Source organism: Rhinoderma darwinii, chromosome 3 (assembly GCF_050947455.1).
Source record: "Rhinoderma darwinii isolate aRhiDar2 chromosome 3, aRhiDar2.hap1, whole genome shotgun sequence".
Lineage (NCBI taxonomy): Eukaryota > Metazoa > Chordata > Amphibia > Anura > Rhinodermatidae > Rhinoderma > Rhinoderma darwinii.
Window position 1 is genome coordinate 273,723,879 of NC_134689.1, and position 22,071 is coordinate 273,745,949.

General features: G+C 41.8%; 1 protein-coding gene across 4 annotated transcripts in view; it reads left to right on the top strand.

Annotated features, from left to right (window-relative positions):
* Positions 1-22,071, top strand: part of SLTM (SAFB like transcription modulator) — a 70,986-nt gene that overhangs the window by 36,799 nt on the left and 12,116 nt on the right. For all 4 annotated transcript variants that reach the window (XM_075857935.1, XM_075857939.1, XM_075857936.1 and 1 more), the window contains 9 exons: positions 151-200; positions 2,489-2,598; positions 7,164-7,313; positions 7,389-7,498; positions 7,581-7,729; positions 9,998-10,089; positions 10,332-10,495; positions 16,405-16,585; positions 19,491-19,615. In XM_075857935.1, the coding sequence (XP_075714050.1) occupies positions 151-200; positions 2,489-2,598; positions 7,164-7,313; positions 7,389-7,498; positions 7,581-7,729; positions 9,998-10,089; positions 10,332-10,495; positions 16,405-16,585; positions 19,491-19,615 (1,131 nt within the window). The remainder of the gene's footprint in view (positions 1-150; positions 201-2,488; positions 2,599-7,163; positions 7,314-7,388; positions 7,499-7,580; positions 7,730-9,997; positions 10,090-10,331; positions 10,496-16,404; positions 16,586-19,490; positions 19,616-22,071) is intronic.

Sequence of the window (22,071 nt, forward strand, 5' to 3'; positions counted from 1 at the left end):
GAGAATGAGCTAAAGAAGCTTTGAGGGAAACCTTTTTGCTCCTCTAAGACTCAATTGAACCATTGCAAGGTGTTTTATTTGCATTTTGTTTCGCGTAGGAAATAGTGATCTTTTTTTCACTTTATTTTCTTAATCATTTGCCTCTTGCAGCTCTTCCAAGGATGCAAAAGACAACAAAACCACATCTAAAGACGATAAAGGTATGATTTATTTTTGTGGCTGTAAAATGTATTTAAAATATTTGCCTAAAAAAAACAAATGCACGGTGTCACATAGTGCAGGTCACCAAAACAAGGGTTCGAGGTAATGACATACGCTCACCTATGAGGGTTGTGTGACCTCGGGCACAACTTTGGTGTAAGCAGAGAGGTAGATGTAGAAGTCAGGTGCAGCTAGGTCCCAACCGGCGGCAAACTCAGATACCGCAATAAAACGGCACAATTTTTGAAGTTCAGGAAAGAGACCATATTGAAGCGCTGTTGACATCAAACATAATCCAGACCCGAGTAATAAATACGCCGTTTATTATAGCTACCATTGGCTTGATGAAGATTCTACTACACCATTGAAACGCATAGCCATAATCTGCTATTTAATACTACTGTCTGGATTACGTTTGACGTCAGCAGCGCTTCCATATGGTCTATTTCTTGAACCTCAAACTGTACCGTGGTAATGTGACCTAATTGTCATGTGTCTATTACACGATTTAAAACCCTGAGTTACCATATGTTGCATATAAATTTGAAAGGCCCAGAATAAGCCGAAACGAGCCATGTGCATTTACTCCTTTAGAAGAATAAATCCATAGACGATTAAGCCTACTTCAATGAGTTCAGGTCTTTTGTTTTCATTGATATAACAAGGACAGATACCCTAGAAGCATGAACCTCAACAAACGTGGAGAACTGACTGGACTTTCCAAATGTAACCATGGGGGGGGGGGGGTCCTGTAGAGGCACAACAGGATATATTTATCAAGAATTTTTGTTAAGGTGCCAAATTTTCTTTCAATTTTAGATGCATTGGCACAATCAATTCACAATGGTGTACATTCCCCCCCCCCTCCCCCATATATAAAGGGGTTGTCTCATCAAGTCAACCCCTCTTTAAATTATAGCCGCACCAATGTTCAGCAGATCTCTGTTGCTTTGGCTTGAGTAACTCTCGGCGGTTGGCTGCAGCCATCCATCGCATTGATGGGCTGGGTCTGTCAGTGAGACCCACTCCTTTGTCAATGGAGCTCTGCTCTGGTTAATATAGGGGTGACTTTTTGAACAGAAAAGGTTTGGAGGAATTAAGCTGCTCAGTGAATAGTGAATTTTACTTGCAGATGACCATTTAATCAAGTGATTTGTCATGCACAACTTTATTTGCTGCATTTTATTGCAGAATTATCTCCAACTGAAAATTTGTTCTGTTCCGCTAAATGGAACTTGCAGAAATCCATACACCTGCTGACAAAACAACCACATTAAGAGGAATATAATTGATTTTCAGTCACAGAAGTCTCTGCAACCAAATCTGCCATGTGTGGACTCACTATTATATGGCTTCATGAATGATCTGTATATTAAAGAGGCTCTGTCATCAGATTATAAGTGTCCTATCTCCTACATAATCTGATTGGTGCTGTAATGTAGATAAAAGCAGTGGTTTTTATTTTGAAAAACTATCATTTTTGAGCAAGTTATGAGCAATTTTAGATTTATGCTAATTACTTTCTGAGACAACTGGGCGTGTTTTGACTTTTTACCAAGTGTGTGTTGTACAGAGAAGTGTATGAGGCTGACCAATCGGTGTCCTACACTTCTCATTGTTACAGCCCAGCTTATTTCACTGCACAATCACACTGTACTGTGGATCATGCTGGGCTGGACCAATGAAGTGTATGACACTGATTGGTCACCGATTGGTCAGCGTCATACACTCCTCTGTACAACGCCCACTTGGTAAAAAGTCAAAACACGCCCAGTTGTCTAAAAGTAATTCGCATAAATCTAAAATTGCTCATAACTTGCTCAAAAATGATAGTTTTTCAAAATAAAAACCACTGCTTTTATCTACATTACAGCGTCGATCAGATTATGTAGGAGACAGGGCACTTATAATCTGGTGACAGAGCCTCTTTAATATACACTTCCTGAACGGAGCCATGTTACAGAAATCTGAATATAGTTTAAAGGGAACCTGTCTTTTCGTTTGTGATGCCCTCACTGGGAGCAGCATAAAGTAATGGCAAGCATGCTAATTGAAGCGATCTGTCACTCTTGTCTGTTAGTGAAGTGCGTTTTGTGTACGGACACCGTAAACGTAGCGTGATGCATAGTCCGGCGTATATATACAAAAGCGCAGTTTGGTCTATCTTATTATAAATCTATTGAGATTATATATTCTACATCACAACTACAAATTGAATGGTTGCATATTTTTTAAAGGCTTTCATACTCATTGCTTTGTCATTCTGAAATTGTGTATTTTATTAAAGGAAGTATTAGTGGCACAAGTGGAAGCTCAATGAGAAATCTTTGGGTCAGTGGACTTTCATCGAATACAAAAGCTGCAGATTTGAAAAATCTGTTTGGGAAATATGGAAAGGTATGTGAAGTTTTAGATTCCTTTTTGTTTTACGTTTTTTTTTTTGTTTTTTTTTTCGTGTCCTTTTATGTATACCAAAGCTTTTAAGATCTATTTCTATATCGCTATCTATATCTTTTTTTCCTTTGCTTGGTGTTAACATCAGCAAAGGGGAATGGGCAGATTGCAGTACCAAGAATGGTTATCAAACTTGGGCTTTTCAGCTTGCAATTAGATTGCCCCTAAGGCCCCATGCACGCGACAGTATTTTTCATCAGCAATTACGGACCCATTCACTTCTATTGGCCACGGACACGGTTCAGTATTTTTACTGATGGGTGTCAGTGTTGAAAAAAATGATAGAACCGGTCATATTCTTGTCCGTAATTACGGCAGGGACTCTCCCATCAATGTCTATGGGAGCTTCCGTAAATACGGATGGCTACTAATGTGCATCCGTAAACCGTCCGTTTTTACAGAAGCATTGCTAGGCAACATGTTGATTACATCATTTGCAACCTCCCTCTTTTTGTACGGCGTAATATATACGGATGCAATGCGGACCGTATTTACGGACACCTTTCCATATATACGGGTGAAATACGGATGCCTACTGACACGTATTTACGGACAGTATTTCCGGATAGATGAAAATACTGTCGTGTGCAATATTGACGGCCTAAGGCCTCATGCACACGACCGTAAAAACTCCCGTTATTACGGGTCGTAATCACGACCCGTAATAACGGGCTCATAGACTTCTATTGGCGACGGGTGCCTTCCCGTTTTCTCACGGGAAGGTGCCCGTGCCGTTGAAAAAGATAGAACATGTCCTATTTCAGGCCGTAATAACGGCACGGACAGTCCATAGAAGTCTATGGAGCTCTCGTAATAACGGGTGGCTACATGTGTGCACCCGTCATCACGGCAGCGTTGCTAAGAGACGTCAGTAAATAGTCACTGTCCAGGGAGCTGAAAGAGTTAACTGATCGGCAGTAACTCTTTCAGCACCCTGGACAGTGACTACCGATCAGTATAAACCTGTAAAAAATAAAAGACGTTCATACTTAGCGACAACTTCCTGCTTCCTCCAGTCCGGTCTCCCGCCCGTTGCCTTGGTGACGCGTCCCTCTCGACATCCGGCCCGACGTCCTGGATGACGTTTCAGGCCATGTGACCGCTGCAGCCAATCACAGGTCAATCACAGGCTGCAGCGGTCACATGGACTGCCGCGTCATCCAGGGATGTCGGGCTGGATGTGAAGAGAGGGACGCGTCACCAAGACAACGGCCGGGTAAGTATGAATTTCTTTAACTTTTATTACAGAAAAGGCTGTCCCTTCTCTCTATCCTGCACTGATAGAGAGAAGGGGCTGCCGATTAGTGCAGTGCTATTTTGCCGCCAAAACCGTGCTCGTAAATACGGGTGGAATACGTGTGACACCGGACCCATATTTACGGGCACGGGTTCGTAAATACTGGTGCAAAACGGGTGGAATACGTGTGACACCGGACCCGTATTTACACCAGTATTTACGGGTGGGAAAAAATACGGTCGTGTGCATGAGGCCTTAGCTGTCTTTTTTTTCTTCTAATGTGTAAATATATAATTGGACCGTACAGAGATCATTCTAATAATCATTTTACACCTTGGCCTGTAAGAAGGGCAAGGGGGCATCCTCTACGCCTAGAGGAGAAAAGGTTTCACTACCGTCATAGACGGGGATTCTATACTGTGAGAGCAGTGATTATGGGACACTCTGCCACAGGATGTTGAGATGGCTGATTCTTTGAACAAGTTCAAGAATGGCCTTGATGGGGGGAGTCAAGGAGGACAGCCTTTTACATTTAGTAAAATTATGGCAATATCACAAAAATAACGTGGGTGATCTGAGTACTTGTTACTATTGTGACTTATTTCCTTTTAATCATTTTCTAGTGAAATAAATGTGTGTACATATGTATGTACACTACCGTTCAAAAGTTTGGGGTCACCCAGACAATTTTGTATTTTCCATGAAAACTCACTTATATTTATCAAATGAGTTGCAAAATGACTAGAAAATATAGTCAAGACGTTGACAAGGTTAGAAATAATGATTTTTATTTGAAATAATAATTTTCTCCTTCAAACTTTGCTTTCGTCAAAGAATGCTCCATTTGCAGCAATTACAGCATTGCAGACCTTTGGCATTCTAGATGTAAATTTACTGAGGTAAATCGGGAGATATTTCACCCCATGCTTCCAGAAGACCCTCCCACAAGTTGGATTGGCTTGATGGGCACTTCTTGCGTACCATACGGTCAAGCTGCTCCCACAACAGCTCTATGGGGTTGAGATCTGGTGACTGCGCTGGCCACTCCATTACAGATAGAATACCAGCTGCCTGCTTCTTCCCTAAATAGTTCTTGCATAATTTGGAGGTGTGCTTTGGGTCATTGTCCTGTTGTAGGATGAAATTGGCTCCAATCAAGCGCTGTCCACAGGGTATGGCATGGCGTTGCAAAATGGAGTGATAGCCTTCCTTATTCAAAATCCCTTTTACCTTGTACAAATCTCCCACTTTACCAGCACCAAAGCAACCCCAGACCATCACATTACCTCCACCATGCTTGACAGATGGCGTCAGGCACTCTTCCAGCATCTTTTCAGTTGTTCTCACAAATGTTCTTCTGTGTGATCCAAACACCTCAAACTTCGATTCGTCTGTCCATAACACTTTATTCCAATCTTCCTCTGTCCAATGTCTGTGTGCTTTTACCCATATTAATCTTTTCCTTTTATTAGCCAGTCTCAGATATGGCTTTTTCTTTGCCACTCTGCCCTGAAGGCCAGCATCCCGGAGTCGCTTCTTCACTGTAGACGTTGAAACTGGCGTTTTGCGGGTACTATTTAATGAAGCTGCCAGTTGAGGACCTATGAGGCGTCTATTTCTCAAACTAGAGACTCTAATGTACTTGTCATGTTGCTCAGTTGTGCAGCGGGGCCTCCCACTTCTCTTTCTACTCTGGTTAGAGCCTGTTTGTGCTGTCCTCTGAAGGGAGTAGTACACACCGTTGTAGGAAATCTTCAGTTTCTTGGCAATTTCTCGCATGGAATAGCCTTCATTTCTAAGAACAAGAATAGACTGTCGAGTTTCACATGAAAGCTCTCTTTTTCTAGCCATTTTGAGAGTTTAATCGAACCCACCAATGTAATGCTCCAGATTCTCAACTAGCTCAAAGGAAGGTCAGTTTTATAGCTCCTCTAAACATCAAAACTGTTTACAGCGGTGCTAACATAATTGCACAAGGGTTTTCAAGTGTTTTCTAATCATCCATTAGCCTTCTAACACAGTTAGCAAACACAATGTACCATTAGAATAGTGGAGTGATGGTTGCTGGAAATGGGCCTCTATACACCTATGTAGATATTGCATTAAAAACCAGACGTTTGCAGCTAGAATAGTCATTTAGCACATTAACAATGTATAGAGTGTATTTCTGATTAATAACACTTTTTTCACTAACTTTGAAGGGCTGACCCATATTTTGGAGTTGTTTGTCTCTCTCTCTCTCTCTCTCTCTCTTCTTCCTCTTCCTCTTCCTCTTCCAATGACACAGCAGTGTCAGAGGTTGGAACTGCAGGACCACTCACAATCAGAAATCCAAAGCTTCCTACGTATATCTCATGCGCGTGTCAGTCATCAAAGCGTCTGCTGTTGTCTAGACAACCAGTCCAGGCAGCGAGCGAACACTTCCAATATTATGAGTAAATAAAACGATCACTGCTGTAACGTCATGGGTAGTTCACAACAGAAACTAGCGGAGATATATTGACACATTAAAGACTTGGTACTTATAGTGTGTATATTTTTTTTATTATATATTTTTCATTCCTTGAGCAGTAGGATAAAAGTTGGAAATAAAGAACCATGGCCGCACTTACGTGGTCAAAAGGATCTTCAATCCAGGTTAGTGGACATACCATGTTCCACCTTCGTGCACATGGGACGTCATACTGAAACCTCTAAGCGTGTAACGGACCTGCAGGTGCCTCAGCTAGAAAAAAAAACACTCATATCTAAGATCCCCATATAGAACAATCCCAAGACATGACAAAAGCAATGAAGGTGGGATTTCTCAGTCAATTTAGTATCATCATATGAAAATGATGGAAAGTGGTCCTGAAGTCCTGCTGTGATCTACAAAATAAAATAATTAATATTGATTTTTTTTTTTTAGAACGACTCAAAAAAAATAAATATATATATATCTTATTTATTAAAGATTAGACATACAATATATTAAGCAGAATACATAAATATGCATCACACAGACGAGGACTTTACGAGGAATAAACGTAGCCACATTAGGATCTCAATTAGGACTCAATGTATTCCGCAAAAATATCCATTTCCGCTCTTCTGCATTGTTTGGTCTGGTGTCATCTTCCTCTTGACAATACCCCATGTGTGGGCAGGTGCCAAGTCCTTTGTAAAATGAAATAATCTCCATAAAGCTTGTCAGCAGAGGGAAACATGAAGTGCTCTAAAATGTTGTTTTTATATATATATCTTTATTTTTTTATTTTTTTCTATCCCCCAGGTTCTTAGTGCAAAGGTAGTTACCAATGCAAGGAGTCCAGGGGCGAAATGCTATGGGATTGTCACTATGTCATCTAGTGCTGATGTTTCCAGATGTATCTCCCACCTCCATCGCACAGAATTGCATGGCCAGCAGATATCTGTGGAAAAGGTAAATTTTTCTAGTTCATTGAGTGGCTTTCCCTTCACCATAAGACTTGAATTAATCCACTTTGTTTATCTCCAGTGGAAGAGTGATACTTCAAAACGGGACCAGAAGAAAGAAAGTGATGAGAAAACTGGGTCTGGCAGAACTGCTAGTGAGCGAAGATCATCTGGAGGAGACAAAAGTAGCAAGTAAGAATCATTCTTATCTCTGGTATAAAATTTCTGTTTTACTGTTATGAGATTAAATATTACTACTTTTGTCTCTGCTAAGGCCTTCAAGTTCTGTTAAGAAAGACGACAAAAAGTCTGACAAGCCTGAAAAGAAAGATGGCAAAGATGCCAAAAAGGATGGTAAAGATAATGGTGCTGGAAGCTCAACCCAAGATCCGTCCGACAAGAATGAAGAACGGAAACGGCCAGGTAAGAGCCACTGATTGAAATATAGATCTATCCCACGCATTTTAGGCTAACTGTCACCCTTTAAAAATTAGTCAAAAAATTGTATATATATGTGTGCAGATGTAGCTGCAGATGTCTGTGTAGCTGCAGATGTCTGTGTAGCTGCAGATGTCTGTGTAGCTGCAGATGTCTGTGTAGCTGCAGATGTCTGTGTAGCTGCAGATGTCTGTGTAGCTGCAGATGTCTGTGTAGCTGCAGATGTCTGTGTAGCTGCAGATGTCTGTGTAGCTGCAGATGTCTGTGTAGCTGCAGATGTCTGTGTAGCTGCAGATGTCTGTGTAGCTGCAGATGTCTGTGTAGCTGCAGATGTCTGTGTAGCTGCAGATGTCTGTGTAGCTGCAGATGTCTGTGTAGCTGCAGATGTCTGTGTAGCTGCAGATGTCTGTGTAGCTGCAGATGTCTGTGTAGCTGCAGATGTCTGTGTAGCTGCAGATGTCTGTGTAGCTGCAGATGTCTGTGTAGCTGCAGATGTCTGTGTAGCTGCAGATGTCTGTGTAGCTGCAGATGTCTGTGTAGCTGCAGATGTCTGTGTAGCTGCAGATGTCTGTGTAGCTGCAGATGTCTGTGTAGCTGCAGATGTCTGTGTAGCTGCAGATGTCTGTGTAGCTGCAGATGTCTGTGTAGCTGCAGATGTCTGTGTAGCTGCAGATGTCTGTGTAGCTGCAGATGTCTGTGTAGCTGCAGATGTCTGTAGCTGCAGATGTCTGTGTAGCTGCAGATGTCTGTGTAGCTGCAGATGTCTGTGTAGCTGCAGATGTCTGTGTAGCTGCAGATGTCTGTGTAGCTGCAGATGTCTGTGTAGCTGCAGATGTCTGTGTAGCTGCAGATGTCTGTGTAGCTGCAGATGTCTGTGTAGCTGCAGATGTCTGTGTAGCTGCAGATGTCTGTGTAGCTGCAGATGTCTGTGTAGCTGCAGATGTCTGTGTAGACTCTCTCACTCACTCTCTCACTCTCTCACTCTCTCACTCTCTCACTCTCTCACTCTCTCACTCTCTCACTCTCTCACTCTCTCACTCTCTCACTCTCTCACTCTCTCACTCTCTCACTCTCTCACTCTCTCACTCTCTCACTCTCTCACTCTCTCACTCTCTCACTCTCTCACTCTCTCACTCTCTCACTCTCTCACTCTCTCACTCTCTCACTCTCTCACTCTCTCACTCTCTGTGTGTATTTATATCTCCTGTATGTATTTTGTTGGAACTCTGATACAATTCTTCTTGCAGCTGCCACTAGAGGGAGCTTTTACTGTAATTTTTTTTTAATATTGGACATAGTGTTGTGCGATGCATTAAAATATCGATACTATTTCGATGAGAAGGGGGGGATGCCCCTTTGGTTGAGTCACAGGGAATCCCTGTGACGCAATTGAGGGACATACCATATGTGGGCAGACGGCTCAGGGTCCATTGAAGGACCCCAGGGCTGTCTGACCAGATTTCCTGTTAGGGCATACTTAGTACACAGGCAGTTGTTTAGGACATAACTATCAGTACACAACCTAATGTACTGGCATAGAGATATATGCCATTACATTAAAGTTTAAAAAAGTTAAAAATAAATTGTAATAAATTACCGTTAAATACATACTTTTTACAGTAACCATAAAAAAAATTCTCCATACATAAGATATAAACACTCTATTGTTGCGACCGTAATAACCTGCACAACAAATTTTAACCTAATTTGTGTACGATGTAGATATAAAATAACAACTTGCTTTCACTTAATGTGTGGCATTATGAGTTTTGAACATCCATGTGCCTCACATTAATAGTAATTAATCCCTTCATGTACCTCACACTAACCCAAAGTTGTCCATTATGACTGAGAAATGTGATGGGGTTAATTACTATTCATGTTCTGCACGTGAGGGTTCAAAATTAATCAAATCATGTGCCTTACATCAGAAAATGCAGAACTTATTTTTTTTATTATTGTTGGAAAAGTATAGTTTTGGTATTATATCTCAATACTATACAAAGTATCGATATCCAAGTCCAAATTCTGGAATTGTAACAACCCTAATTGGACACAGTAACAGTATGCAGCAAGCCCCTAATATTCCCATAAAGGTTGCTGCAGGCAGAATTTTCTTAAGTGTCTGTGCATTGCTTTTGGTTCTCTGTATCAGAAAACATAGCTCGGACACCTATGCCATACGAAATGAATTGGCACAGAACGTTGGATATAAGATTTTAAATAAATGTAATGTTTTTTTAAAACTTGTAGGTAAAAGCCCTGGACAGATGGTGGTGATAGACCAGACAAAAGGGGATCAGGGTTACATGCGACCACCAATGAGAAGAGGAAGATTTGATAAGGTAAGGTTTACATCCTTTTTAAATTTTGTGTGTGTAATAATAAAGAATATATATATATATATTTTTTTTTTTTTTTTTTTTTTTTATTTTTTTTTTTATGCCTTCAGTTAATGGGGCTGAGTGAATCTCTACTAATGTTCTACCTGGAGAAAGGAAACCCTTTAGAACATAAGATGAGAACCACCTTTTAAAATTTCAAAGATGATCAATGAATTTTAATGTTTTTTTCATCTGCATTTTAGATGAGACCAAGGGAAAGATTTTTCCCAAACAAGATGAAGTTCCGTGAATTCCGGGATAAAAAGGACATTATGACATTTCAAAAAATGAAAGCCCAGAGACTCAGAGAAAACGTTGAACGTTTGGAACGGTTACAGCGATACCACAGAGCAGTGGAACTGCGAAGGTAATACAACATAGGAATTAAGAAGCTCCTTTCTGTCTGATAGTGACAGGTAGTTAAAATGTCAAATGATATAATATATTTAATAAATTCAAATGGTTGGATAACCTAATAGACGTGTTGTCAGCAAATACATTCTACTGCTTCTGAAATTTCCACCCCCCCCCCCCCCACCCCATTTTGCATAATATAGAGTAAGCTGGACCTCTTGTACGATTAGGGCCTATTCACATCATCGTCCATTTCCGTTCCAGGGTACCGTCGGAGGTTTCCGTCGGGTGAACCCTGCAACGGAAAGTGAAAGCACAGCTTCCGTTTCAGTCACCATTGATATTAATGGTGACGGAAACATCGCTAATGGTTTCCGTTCGTCACCAGTCCGGCAAGTTTCCGGTTTTTCGACGGACTCAATAGCGTAGTCGACTCCCCTATTGATTCAGTCGGAAAACCCAGACACCTGCCGGAATGGTGACGAACGGAAAGCTCAGATCGAACGGAAATGACCTGTGATGTGAACAGGCCCTTACTGATATTTTGTTTTAACCTCTTAATCCCTTCCTGCTCCTGGACGTACTATTACGTCATGGCAGCTGTATCGTTCGCGCTCCATGACCTAATAGTACGTCTCGGGAGTAACGGCCGTTTCGGCCGTCCTCCCGACACATACAGGAGCTGTGACAGCTGCGGTCTCGTACAGCAGCTGTCACAGCTCCTACAGCGGGGACCGGTCGCTGTGTCCCCGCTGATTAACCCCTTAAAAGCCGCGTTCTATAGAGATCGCGGCTTTTTAGGGGTTAAGCTGCCATTGCCGGCCTGCTACACGATAGCGGCCGGCGATGGTGACTATGGCAACCGGACACCAAACAAAGGCGTCCGGCTATGCCATAGACGGAAGCCTAGTGGGTCCTGACAACGTCAGGACCCACTATGCTTGCTGTCAGTGAGTAGCTGACAGTTCTAATACACTGCACTACGCATGTAGTGCAGTGTATTAGAATAGCGATCAGAGCCTCCTGTCCTCATGTCCCCTAGTGGGACAAAGTAATAAAGTAAAAAAAAAGTTAAAAAAAGATGTGTAAAAATAAGAAAATAAATGTTTTAAAAGTAATAATAGTCAAAATCCCCCCTTTTCCCTTATCAGTCCTTTATTATTAATAAAAATATATAAACAAACAAATAAACTTTACATAATTAGTATTGCCACGTTCGGAACGGCCTGAACTACAAAATTATTTCGTTATTTATCACGCACGGTGAACGCCGTAAAATAAAATAATAAACCGTACCACAATCACAATTTTTTGGTTACTTAACCTCCTAAAAAATTGAATAAAAAGAGATCAAAATGTCACATGTACCTAAAAATGGTCCTGATCGAAACTACAGTTCGTTACGCAAAAAAGTCCTCGCACGGCTTTATTGATTGAAAAATAAAAATGTTCTGGCTCTTAGAATAAGGGAACACAAAAAGTGAATGATTGTTTACAAAACGTATTTTATTGTGCAAACGCCATAAGACATAAAAAAAAACTAAACATCTGGTATCGACGTAATCGTATCGCCCCGCAGAATAAAGTGAATATGTCATTTATAGCGCACGGTGAACGCTGTAAAAAAATAGAATAAAAAAACAATAGTAGAATTGCTCTTTTTTAGTCACCACGCCACCTAAAAATAGAATAAAAACTGATCAAAAAGCCGCATGCACCCCAAGAAAACTACAATGGATTCCTCAAGGTCTCTAGTTTCCAAATTGGGGTCACTTTTGGGGGGTTTCCACTGTTTTGGCACCACAAGACCTCTTCAAACCGGACATGGTGCCTAATAAAAAAGAGGCCTCAAAATCCACTAGGTGCTCCTTTGCTTCGGAGGCCGGTGCTTCAGTCCATTACCGCACTAGGGCCACATGTGGGATATTTCTCTAAACTGCAGAATCTGGGCAATAAGTATTGAGTTGCGTTTCTCTGATAAATCCTTTTGTGTTATAAAAAAAATGGTATAAAAAGGATATTCTGACAAAAAAAAAAATGTACATTTCACCTCTACTTTGCTCTAAATTTCTGTGAAACACCTAAAGGGTTCATAAACTTTCTATATGCTGTTGTGAATACTATGAGGGGTCTAGTTTCTAAAATGGGGTGTTTGATAGGGGTTTCTAATATATGGGCCCCTCAAAGCCACTTCAGAACTGAACTGGAACCTAAAAAAATAAATAAATGAGGCAATACTTCGCTTGTTACATTATACTGATAATGAGCCGTGCCCACCCCGAGATGACCCCAGTTTTGACCGTTTGTATAAACGGAGACCCCTATTAGACCGTTCCAGTGCCCGGTTTTCCCAAGCATACACCCCCGAGAAGTGTATTTCTATTGATGAGTCCCTGGTACATTTTAAAGGGAGGGTTCAATTCCGCGAGTACCTGCCGGGTAAGATGGCAAGGTATGGCGTGAAGATGTATAAACTGTGCGAGAGTGCATCAGGGTATACCTACAGGTTTAGGATATATGAAGGAAAGGTCATCCCCAAACCAGACTGCATCCTGGACTACAATAGGTACATGGGAGGGGTGGACTTGTAAGATCAAGTCCTGAAGCCCTACAGCGCCATGCGGTGTGGTATAAGAAGCTGGCCGGGCACATCATACAGATGGCATTGTACAACGCGTACGTGCTACGTCAATGTGCAGGCCAGACGGGAACTTTCCTGGAATTTCAAGAGGTGATTATCAAGAACCTAATCTTTAGGGACCAAGAAGCGGGGCCACACGCATCGTACCAGGGCAACACTTTCCAGGAGAAGTTCCCCAAACTGGCAAGAAGGGAAAAAGTCAAAAGAGGTGCAAAGTCTGCTATAAGAGGGGAATAAGGAAGGACACAATATATCAATGTGACACGTGTCCCGAATAACCAGAGCTCTGTATGAAAGTGTTTTAAAATTTATCATACATCCCTTGGTTTATAATTGACCCCAATTTTACTTACCCTGATGCACTCCGCACAGCTTATCCCCCCTCGTCTTTCCCTTCTGAGCTCTGCTGCGTGCCCAGGCAGCTGATAACCGCCACATGTAGGGTATTGCCATACCCGGGAGAACCCACATTACAGTTTATGGAGTGTATGTCTGCGGTCAAAATGCTCACTACACCTCTAGATGAATGCCTTAAGGGTGTCGTTTTTAAAACGAGGTCACTTCTTGCGGGTTTCAACTAGGTACCCTCAGGGGCTTCTGCATACATGACTTCGCACTAGAAAATCCCCAGTAGGCCAAATGGTGGTCCTTTCCTTCTGAGCCCTCCCATGGGCCCAAACGTCAGTTTTTCACCACAAATGGGGTATTGCGGCACTCGGAACAAATTGCGCAACAAAATGGAGTATTTTATTTCTTGTGAAAATAAGAATTTTTGAGCTAAAACAACATATTATTGGAAAAAATATATATTTTTTTAATTCCCAGCCCAATTCAAATAAGTTCTGTGAAAAAACTATGGGGTCTAAATGGTCACATTACCCATAAATTAATTCCTTGAGGGGTGTAGTTTCCAAAATGGGGTCACTTCTTGTGGGTTTCCATTGCTTTGATACCTCTGAGGCTCTGCAAATGCGACATGGCACCCGAAAACCAATCCAGCAAAATCTGTACTCCAACAAACACATAGCGCTCCTTTCCTTCTGAGCCCTCCCATGGGCCCAAACGGCAGTTTATCACCACAAATGGGGTATTGCCACACTAAGGACAAATTGGGCAACAAAATGGGGTATTTTGTTCCCTGTGAAAATAAGAAATTTTGATCACAAATGACATTTTATTGGAAAAAATTACATTTTTTTCATTTCACAGCCCAATTCAAATACGTGCTGTGAAAAAACTGTGCGGTCAAAATGGTAACAACAACCATAAATTTATTCCTTGAGGGGTGTAGTTTCCAAAATGGGGTCACTATTGGGGGATTCCTACTGTTTTGGCACCTCAACACCTCTTCAAACCTGGCATGCTGCCTAAAATATATTCTAATAAAAAAGAGGCCTCAAAATGCACTAGGTGCTTCTTTGCTTCTAGAGCTTGTGTTTTATTCCACGAGCGCAGTAGAGCCACATGTGGGACATTTCTAAAAACTGCAGAATCTGGACAATACATATTTAGTAGTGTTTCTCTGGTAAAACCTTCTGTGTTACAGAAAAAAAAATGAATAAAATTGAAATTCAGCAAGAAAAATGAAATTTGCAAATTTCACCTCCACTTTGCTTTAATTCCTGTGAAATGCCTGAAGGGTTAAAAAAAACTTTCTAAATGCTGTTTTGAATACTTTTAGGGTCTAGTTTTTAAAATGGGGTGTCATCAGGGTTTCTAATACAAAGGCCCCTCAAAGCCACTTCAGAACTCAAGAGGTACCTTAAAAAAAGGCTTTTGAAATTTTCTTAAAAATATGAGAAATTGCTGTTCATGTTCTAAGCCTTGTAACGTCCAAGAAAAATAAAAGAATGTTCAAAAAACGATGCCAATCTAAAGTAGACATATGGGAAATGTGAACTAGTAACTATTTTGGGTGGTATAACCGTCTGTTTTACAAGCAGATGCATTTAAATTCTGAAAAATGCTATTTTTTTCAACATTTTCTCTATTGGTGAAAAATTGCAAAATGTAAACACTGAATATATCGACCAAATTTTACCACGAACAGGAAGCCCAATGTGTCACGAGAAAACAATCTCAGAATCGCTTGGGTAGGTTTAAGCATTCCGACGTTATTACCACATAAAGTGAAATATGTCAGATTTGAAAAATGGGCTCTGAGCCTTAAGGCCAAAACAAGGCTGCGTCCTTAAGGGGTTAAGGACGCAGCCTAGTTTTGGTCTTAAGGCTCAGAGCCCATTTTTCAAATTTAGCATTTCACTTTGTGTGGTAATAACGTCAGAATGCTTAAACCTATAAGCGATTCTGAGATTTTCTCGTGACACATTGGGCTTTTAGTGATAAAATGTGGTTTGTTTGTGACAAAATAGCAGTTTAGAGAAAATTTGAAAAAAAATAGAATTTTTCTGAATTTAAATGCATCTGCTTGTAAGTCAGAGGGTTATACCACCCAAAATAGTTACTAGTCCACATCCCCCATATGTCTACTTTATATTGGCATCATTTTTTGAGTGTTCTTTTTTTTTTTTCTAGGAAGTTACAAGGCTTAGAACAAGCAGCAATTTCTCATATTTTTTTAGGTACCTGTTCAGTTCTGAAGTGGCTTTGAGGGGCTGTTATATTCTAAACCCCCATAAAACACCCCATTTTAGAAACTAGACCCCTGAAAGTATTCAAAACCGCATTTAGAAAGTTTTAGCCCTTTAGGTGTTTAACAGAAATTTAAAGCAAAGTAGAGGTGAAATTTAAAAATTTAATTTTTTTGGGCAGAAAATCCTTTTTATTCCAATTTTTTTCTGTAAAACAGAAGGATTTACCAGAAAAACGCAACTCTGTATTTATTGCCCATATTCTTCAGTTTTGAGAAATATCCCACATGTGACCTGTAGTGGTAATGGACTGAAGCACCGGCCTCAGAAGCAAAGGACCACATAGTGGTCCTTTTTATTAGGCACCATGTCCGGTTTGAAGAGGTCTTGTGCCAAAACAGTGGAAACCCCCCCATAAGTTACCCTATTTGGCAAACTACACCCCCTCAAGGAAATTATCGAGGGATATAGTGGGCATTTAGATCCCACAGTGTTTTTTTCCTTTTTTTTTTTTTTTTGCATAAAGCTAAAATAGGTCATAACTCCGTCAAAAAATGATCGTTTTTCAAAATAAAAAAAACACTGCTGTAATCTACATTACAGCGCCGATCACATGTACAAGATAGGGCATTTATAATCTGGTGACAGAGCCTCTTTAAGAGAAATGTTTTGCTTTTTTTTATGGTGTAGGCGTAGAGAGATGGCTGAGAGGGAGCGCCGTGAGAGAGAGCGGGTCCGAATAATGCGGGAGCGGGAAGAACTTGACCGCTTACAGAGAGAGCGGGAGAGATTAGAGATAGAAAGGCAAAAGTTGGAGCGTGAAAGAATGGAGCGTGAACGTCTGGAGAGGGAGCGTATACGCATTGAACAGGTGAGCAAATCTACCCAACATCTGTTATAAATATGTTCTTTACCTTCTTTCCTCAGTCTGAAAAGCAATGCAGATTGAAACCAGATTTATATCTTTAATATTGAGTCTGGCATGGGCCTCTACATTGCTATGCCCCACAGAGTGAAATCCATGACCTATAGGTTTCCACTATGATTTATGCCAGCTTCCTGGCGTTAATTATAATTTGTATGGCTGGGGTGGTCCTGCCCCTTCTTGTAAACACTGACTTTTTAAAGCGGTGAGGGAGGTGTAACAAAAATCACATTTTAATATCCAAATTGTGACCTTTTGGGCCTTTTTTGAGACTTTTCCAAGCCAGGTAACTGACATAGAAGGGTTGATAAATTCTACGCCCCATTGCGTCCTACAGAGTGACTTTGTAGCAATGGTACTCTGTGTAGTTGTCGTATGTCTCAAAAGAGGGGCCTTCTATAATCTCAATGTTCCCTAATGGGTTTATTTGCAAACTATCAATATCCAGAGGAGATACTGGATGTGTGTGCTTATCTGGCCTGGATATTTCCAGCCCTTGTACTAGCTACCTGTTATATATAATTCTATCTGTCTTATTTTACTATGCACATTTTACACTTCTGTATTTTAACTGACCTTTATATTACAATATGTGCCAAATGCAAACCTTTTGTCAAGACAGTTCGCCTTTAAGCGGTTATATTGCAGTTGCCCTGTATGTATGGCGTACATAGCTAGTTTTCCTGTCCCATGTGACTTTGTTTCAAAGTAACTTGCCAAATGCTCACGTTTAAAGGGGGTTTTGATGATCTGTTTTGTTCCCCATGGTAAAATACACTTTTTCTGATGTACCATTTACTGCTGAATCCAGCTTTGTACTCTTTTTAGATATTGTCTGTTGGTGTGCTGACATCTGCATGCACATAGAGATCTGTAATACACCACGTGGCTAAAACTGTGGATGCCTGACCATCACACCTTTTGAGCTTGTTTGACGTCCCATTCCCAAACCATGGGCGTAGGTGTGGAGTTGAGGCTCCCTTTTGTAGCTATTACGCCTCTGCTTCTCTAGGGAGGCTCTCAACAAGATTTTGAGCGTCCGTGGGAATTTGTGGCCATTCCTCCAAAAGAACATTTGTATGGTATAGGGATGCACGATGCATCGAAATTTCGATGCTGTGTGGGGGCAAAATTGTCCAATACTGTCAATTTATGTATTTCGATACGAAGCTCTGTGGCCGCACAGCGTAGTATTGAAATAAATGAAGAGAACATGGCGTGCGTGCACTGTACAGCACCCGTGGTGTTCTCTTCCTTCAGTGACCGCCCCGCTTGTCATTCATGCCGGCCGTGTCACAGTAAGAGGTTGGAACACTCCTGCCTTTCTCGACTGCCACCAATGATATGAGAAAGGGGCAGGGAGGGGACAGTCACGAGCGGCACAGGTTTCCTGACGGCATGCCGGTGTCGCGAGCGATGCTGTATACAGTGACAGACCAGCCCCAGGCAGGTATTAGAGCAGAGCAAAAGACTGAAATAAAGGTTGCCATTATGTGAGAAAAATGAGGAAGTCACTGATCATTGATGTGAGGCACATTGTGTTATGAATTTAGTACCTCCACATGCCTCACATTAATAGTAATTCGCCCCATCGTGTATCTTACACACCAACCCAATGTTGCCTATTACAACTGAGTGAGGTACTTGCTTACTATAATGAATATAATGGGCACCATTGGGTTAATGTGTGAGGGAAATGACGTGGTTAATTCACATGGCTGTGTTGGTTGCGTGAGATACAGGCTGTATGTCGCCCGCTCTTCCTGGATCCAACATGGTTCAGAAAGCCGGGCTCCTAGCATCGTAGTCATCCGTGATGCTGAGTCACTGCCTCCCTGCGGGAATATTGTCCTGTAGTGTAATCATGTTTTCAGTACGGGATTTTGGTATGACAACCCTAGTGTGGTCAGGCACTGATGTTGGACGAGAAGGTTTGGTTCCCAATAGGATTCCCCATAATCCCAAAGGTATATGGGATTAGGTGAGGTCAGTGCTCTGGTGTGGAGAAACTCCGGTACCCTGCACAAACTTGTCAAACCATGTCTTTATGGACCTCGCTTTGTACACAGGGACAGTCATGCCCTCCCCCACACTGATGAGCTGGAGGATGACCATTTTCTAAAATGTCTTTTGTATGGTGTAGCATTCAGGTTACCCTTGAAATAAAGACCATAGCCCAAACCCTGAAAAAAAAAATAGCCCCAGATCATTATTACTCCTCCATTAAATTTTTACAGTAGACACTATGCATTCCGGTAGGCAGCGTTCTCCTCGCATCTGCCAAACCTGGATTTGTACCTGTCTCCTGAGAACACAGATACAGTTGAAGCCAGGGGGGGGATCGAAGAATCTGATATGCCCAAGATGACGTCTGTTAATTACAGAGTTTCGGTTGTTTTTCTGTTCCCCCAGCCCTACCCATACTACTACTAATGTTTTTCTATGGCGATCGCATGGCCGTGTTCTTGATTTTATGCATGGGTTTACAATGGGTGTGACTGAAACACCTGTACTTTATAGATGGGGTGTCCACATACATTAGCCCATATAGTGTAGATTTATCTTACAAAGGCAGACTTCTATATTCACAAGATCATGCAAAGGGCACGTAGCTTGCAGAAATAGCTCTTTATTGCCTTTTTTGAGTTTCCTATATGAAGATCTTGAGCTGAAACTATACGTGTGTTAACTTGGCATGTTCAGCCAACGGCTTCGCCCAGGGTCTTAGTGTTATGCCATGTTTTTATTGTGGTTTATGAACCTATCTTGTAAACCTGTGTGTGTATCTGTATCTATATTTTTGCTACGTGAAGTCATTACCACCCACAAACCTCTAATTCGCACTCCACAGGAACGGCGCAAAGAAGGTGAGCGCATCGCACGCGAGAGAGAAGAGCTACGACGTCAGCAAGAACAGCTTCGCTTTGAGCAAGAGAAAAGAAACTCTTTGAAGCGTCCGCGGGATGTTGACCACAGGTATTAAACATTTTAAGTTGTCTGAGTTATTAAATAAGCTTATTGTTAAGCTAGTCTGTTTAGGTTTTCCAATCTATGGTGGGGAGATAATCCACAAAAAAGGAAAACATTATGAGCCTATCCATAAAGCATACCTAACCCATTGCTTTACTTCAGAATAAGCGGTCATATGTGTGTGCTGAGTAATAACACTAATCTATATTACAATGTTGAATGAATCCATTGAATATTTAAAAAAAAAGTTGTTAAAGTTGGCGACATAAAAAAAATGTTGATACTGGTTTTAGTGCTGCAGCTGTCTTTGAATCCATTATACTTAGGGTGGATTTACATGAGCGTGTAATACGTCCGTGCAACGCGCACGGACCTGTGTTAGTCTTCGGGGCCGTGCAGACTCAGTGATTTTCACGCAGCATGGGTCCGCTGCGTAAAACTCACGACATGTCCTATATTTGTGTGTTGTTCACGCATCACGCATCACGCACCCATTGAAGTTAATGGGTGCGTGAAAATCACGCTTACCACACCGAAGCACTTCCGTGTGACGCGCGTGATTCGCGCAACAGCAGTCAAAACTATGGTTGAAAACAGAAAAGCACCACGTGCTTTTCTGTTTACAAACATACAGAGTGTCGTAATGATGGCGGCTGCGCGAAAATAACGCAGCCGTGCATCATATGGTGATGACACACGGAGCTGTTAAGTGCATTTTGCGCGCGCAAAACGCCTACGCTCGTGTAAATCCGGCCTTAGTTGAACAATTTTAGATTTGATTGTATTAGGGTATGTTCACAGCAGTTTTTTGAGCCGTAGACGTCCTGAAAAACGGCTGAAAAATCGGAAGTGGAACGCCTACAAACATCTGCCCATTGATTTCAATGGGAAATATGGCGTTCTGTTCCGACGGGGCATTATTTTACGCCTCAATTTCAAAAAACTGTTCGTAAGAAGACACCCCGTAAAAAAAGTGAATGTCACTTCTTGAGCTGTTTTTGGAGCAGTTTTTCATAGATAAACCGCTCAGAAAAGTCCATAAAAAAACGCTGTGGAAAACGCTAGTTTGATTTAAAAACGACTGAAATTCAGAGGCTGTTTTCCCTTGAAAACAGCTGTATTTTCTGCCATATTTTGTTAAAGGGAATGTGTTGCCAGAAAAACATGTTTTTTTTTTTTTAATTAAACATTTAGTGTGTAGGTGATTAAACATTGTTCAAATTTTTTTTATTTTTTTCAAGAGTCAGGAAATATTATAAATTAGATTCTAATTTATAATATTTCCCATTGCTGGTCACTAGATGGAGCTATTACCAAAATTGCAGCATTGCAAAATTGGGTAGAAAGCCCTCGCTCTAGTGAGCTCTGAGAATCCCCCCCTCCTTTATCCTGGCTAGTGCCGGGATAAACGAGAGGATTGAACGGTCTAACCTCCTACACTGTGTGTCGCCATTTTTTGAGCTAACACACAGTGTAGTAGGTTTACATACAGTAGTAAACGTACACAAACACGAACATACATTGAAATCTCTTACCTGCTCCTGCTGCCGTGGCTCCCTCCGGCCCGTCCGCTCCGTCTGCTGCCGCTGGTCCAAGTGCACAAGTCCGGAAGCCGCGACCGGAAGTAGTAATCTTACTGTCCGGCCGCGACTTCCGGTCCACAGGAAAATGGCGCCGGACGGCGCGCATTTCAAATTGGACTGTGTGGGAGCGGCGCATGCGCAGTTCCCACACAGACGGCGTACACAGAAGTGGATGGGACGGGACCCGTTCGCAGTCCCTATGGGACTGTGGCTGCCGTATTACATGTCTGTATGTGTCGTTAATCGACACATACAGAAATGGAACAAAAAATGGCAGCCCCCATAGGGAAGAAAAAGTAAAACACAAACACACAAATATAAACGTTTTTAATAAAGCACTAACATCTTTAACCCCTTAGTGACCACTAATACGCCTTTTTACGTCGGTCACTAATGGGCTTTAGGCTAGGCTGACGCCTTTTCACGTCAGCCTAGTCGAAGTCCTGCACGGGTCTCCCGTGCAGGCAGGAGCCGGGGCTCTGCTGTCTGATGACAGCTGAGCTCCTGCTCCAACGCCCGCGATCAAAGTTTACTTTGATCGCGGCCGTTTAACCCGTTAAATGCCGCCGTCAATAGCGACCGCGGCATTTAACTTTGTTTACAGAGGGAGTGAGCTCCCTCTGTCACCCATTGGCGGCCCGCGAATGAAATCGCGGGTCTCCGATGGGGTGTCATGGCAGCCGGGGGCTTGATAAAAGCCCCCAGGTCTGCCCTGGACATATTCCTGTTAGGACGCGCCGGAGGCACGTCCTAACAGATTGCCTGTCAGATTTACACTGACAGGCAATAATGCTCTGGTATACGAAGTATACCAGAGCATTATAGCAGCGATCGGAATATCGCACAGTAAAGTCCCCTAGTGGGACTAATAAAATCAAA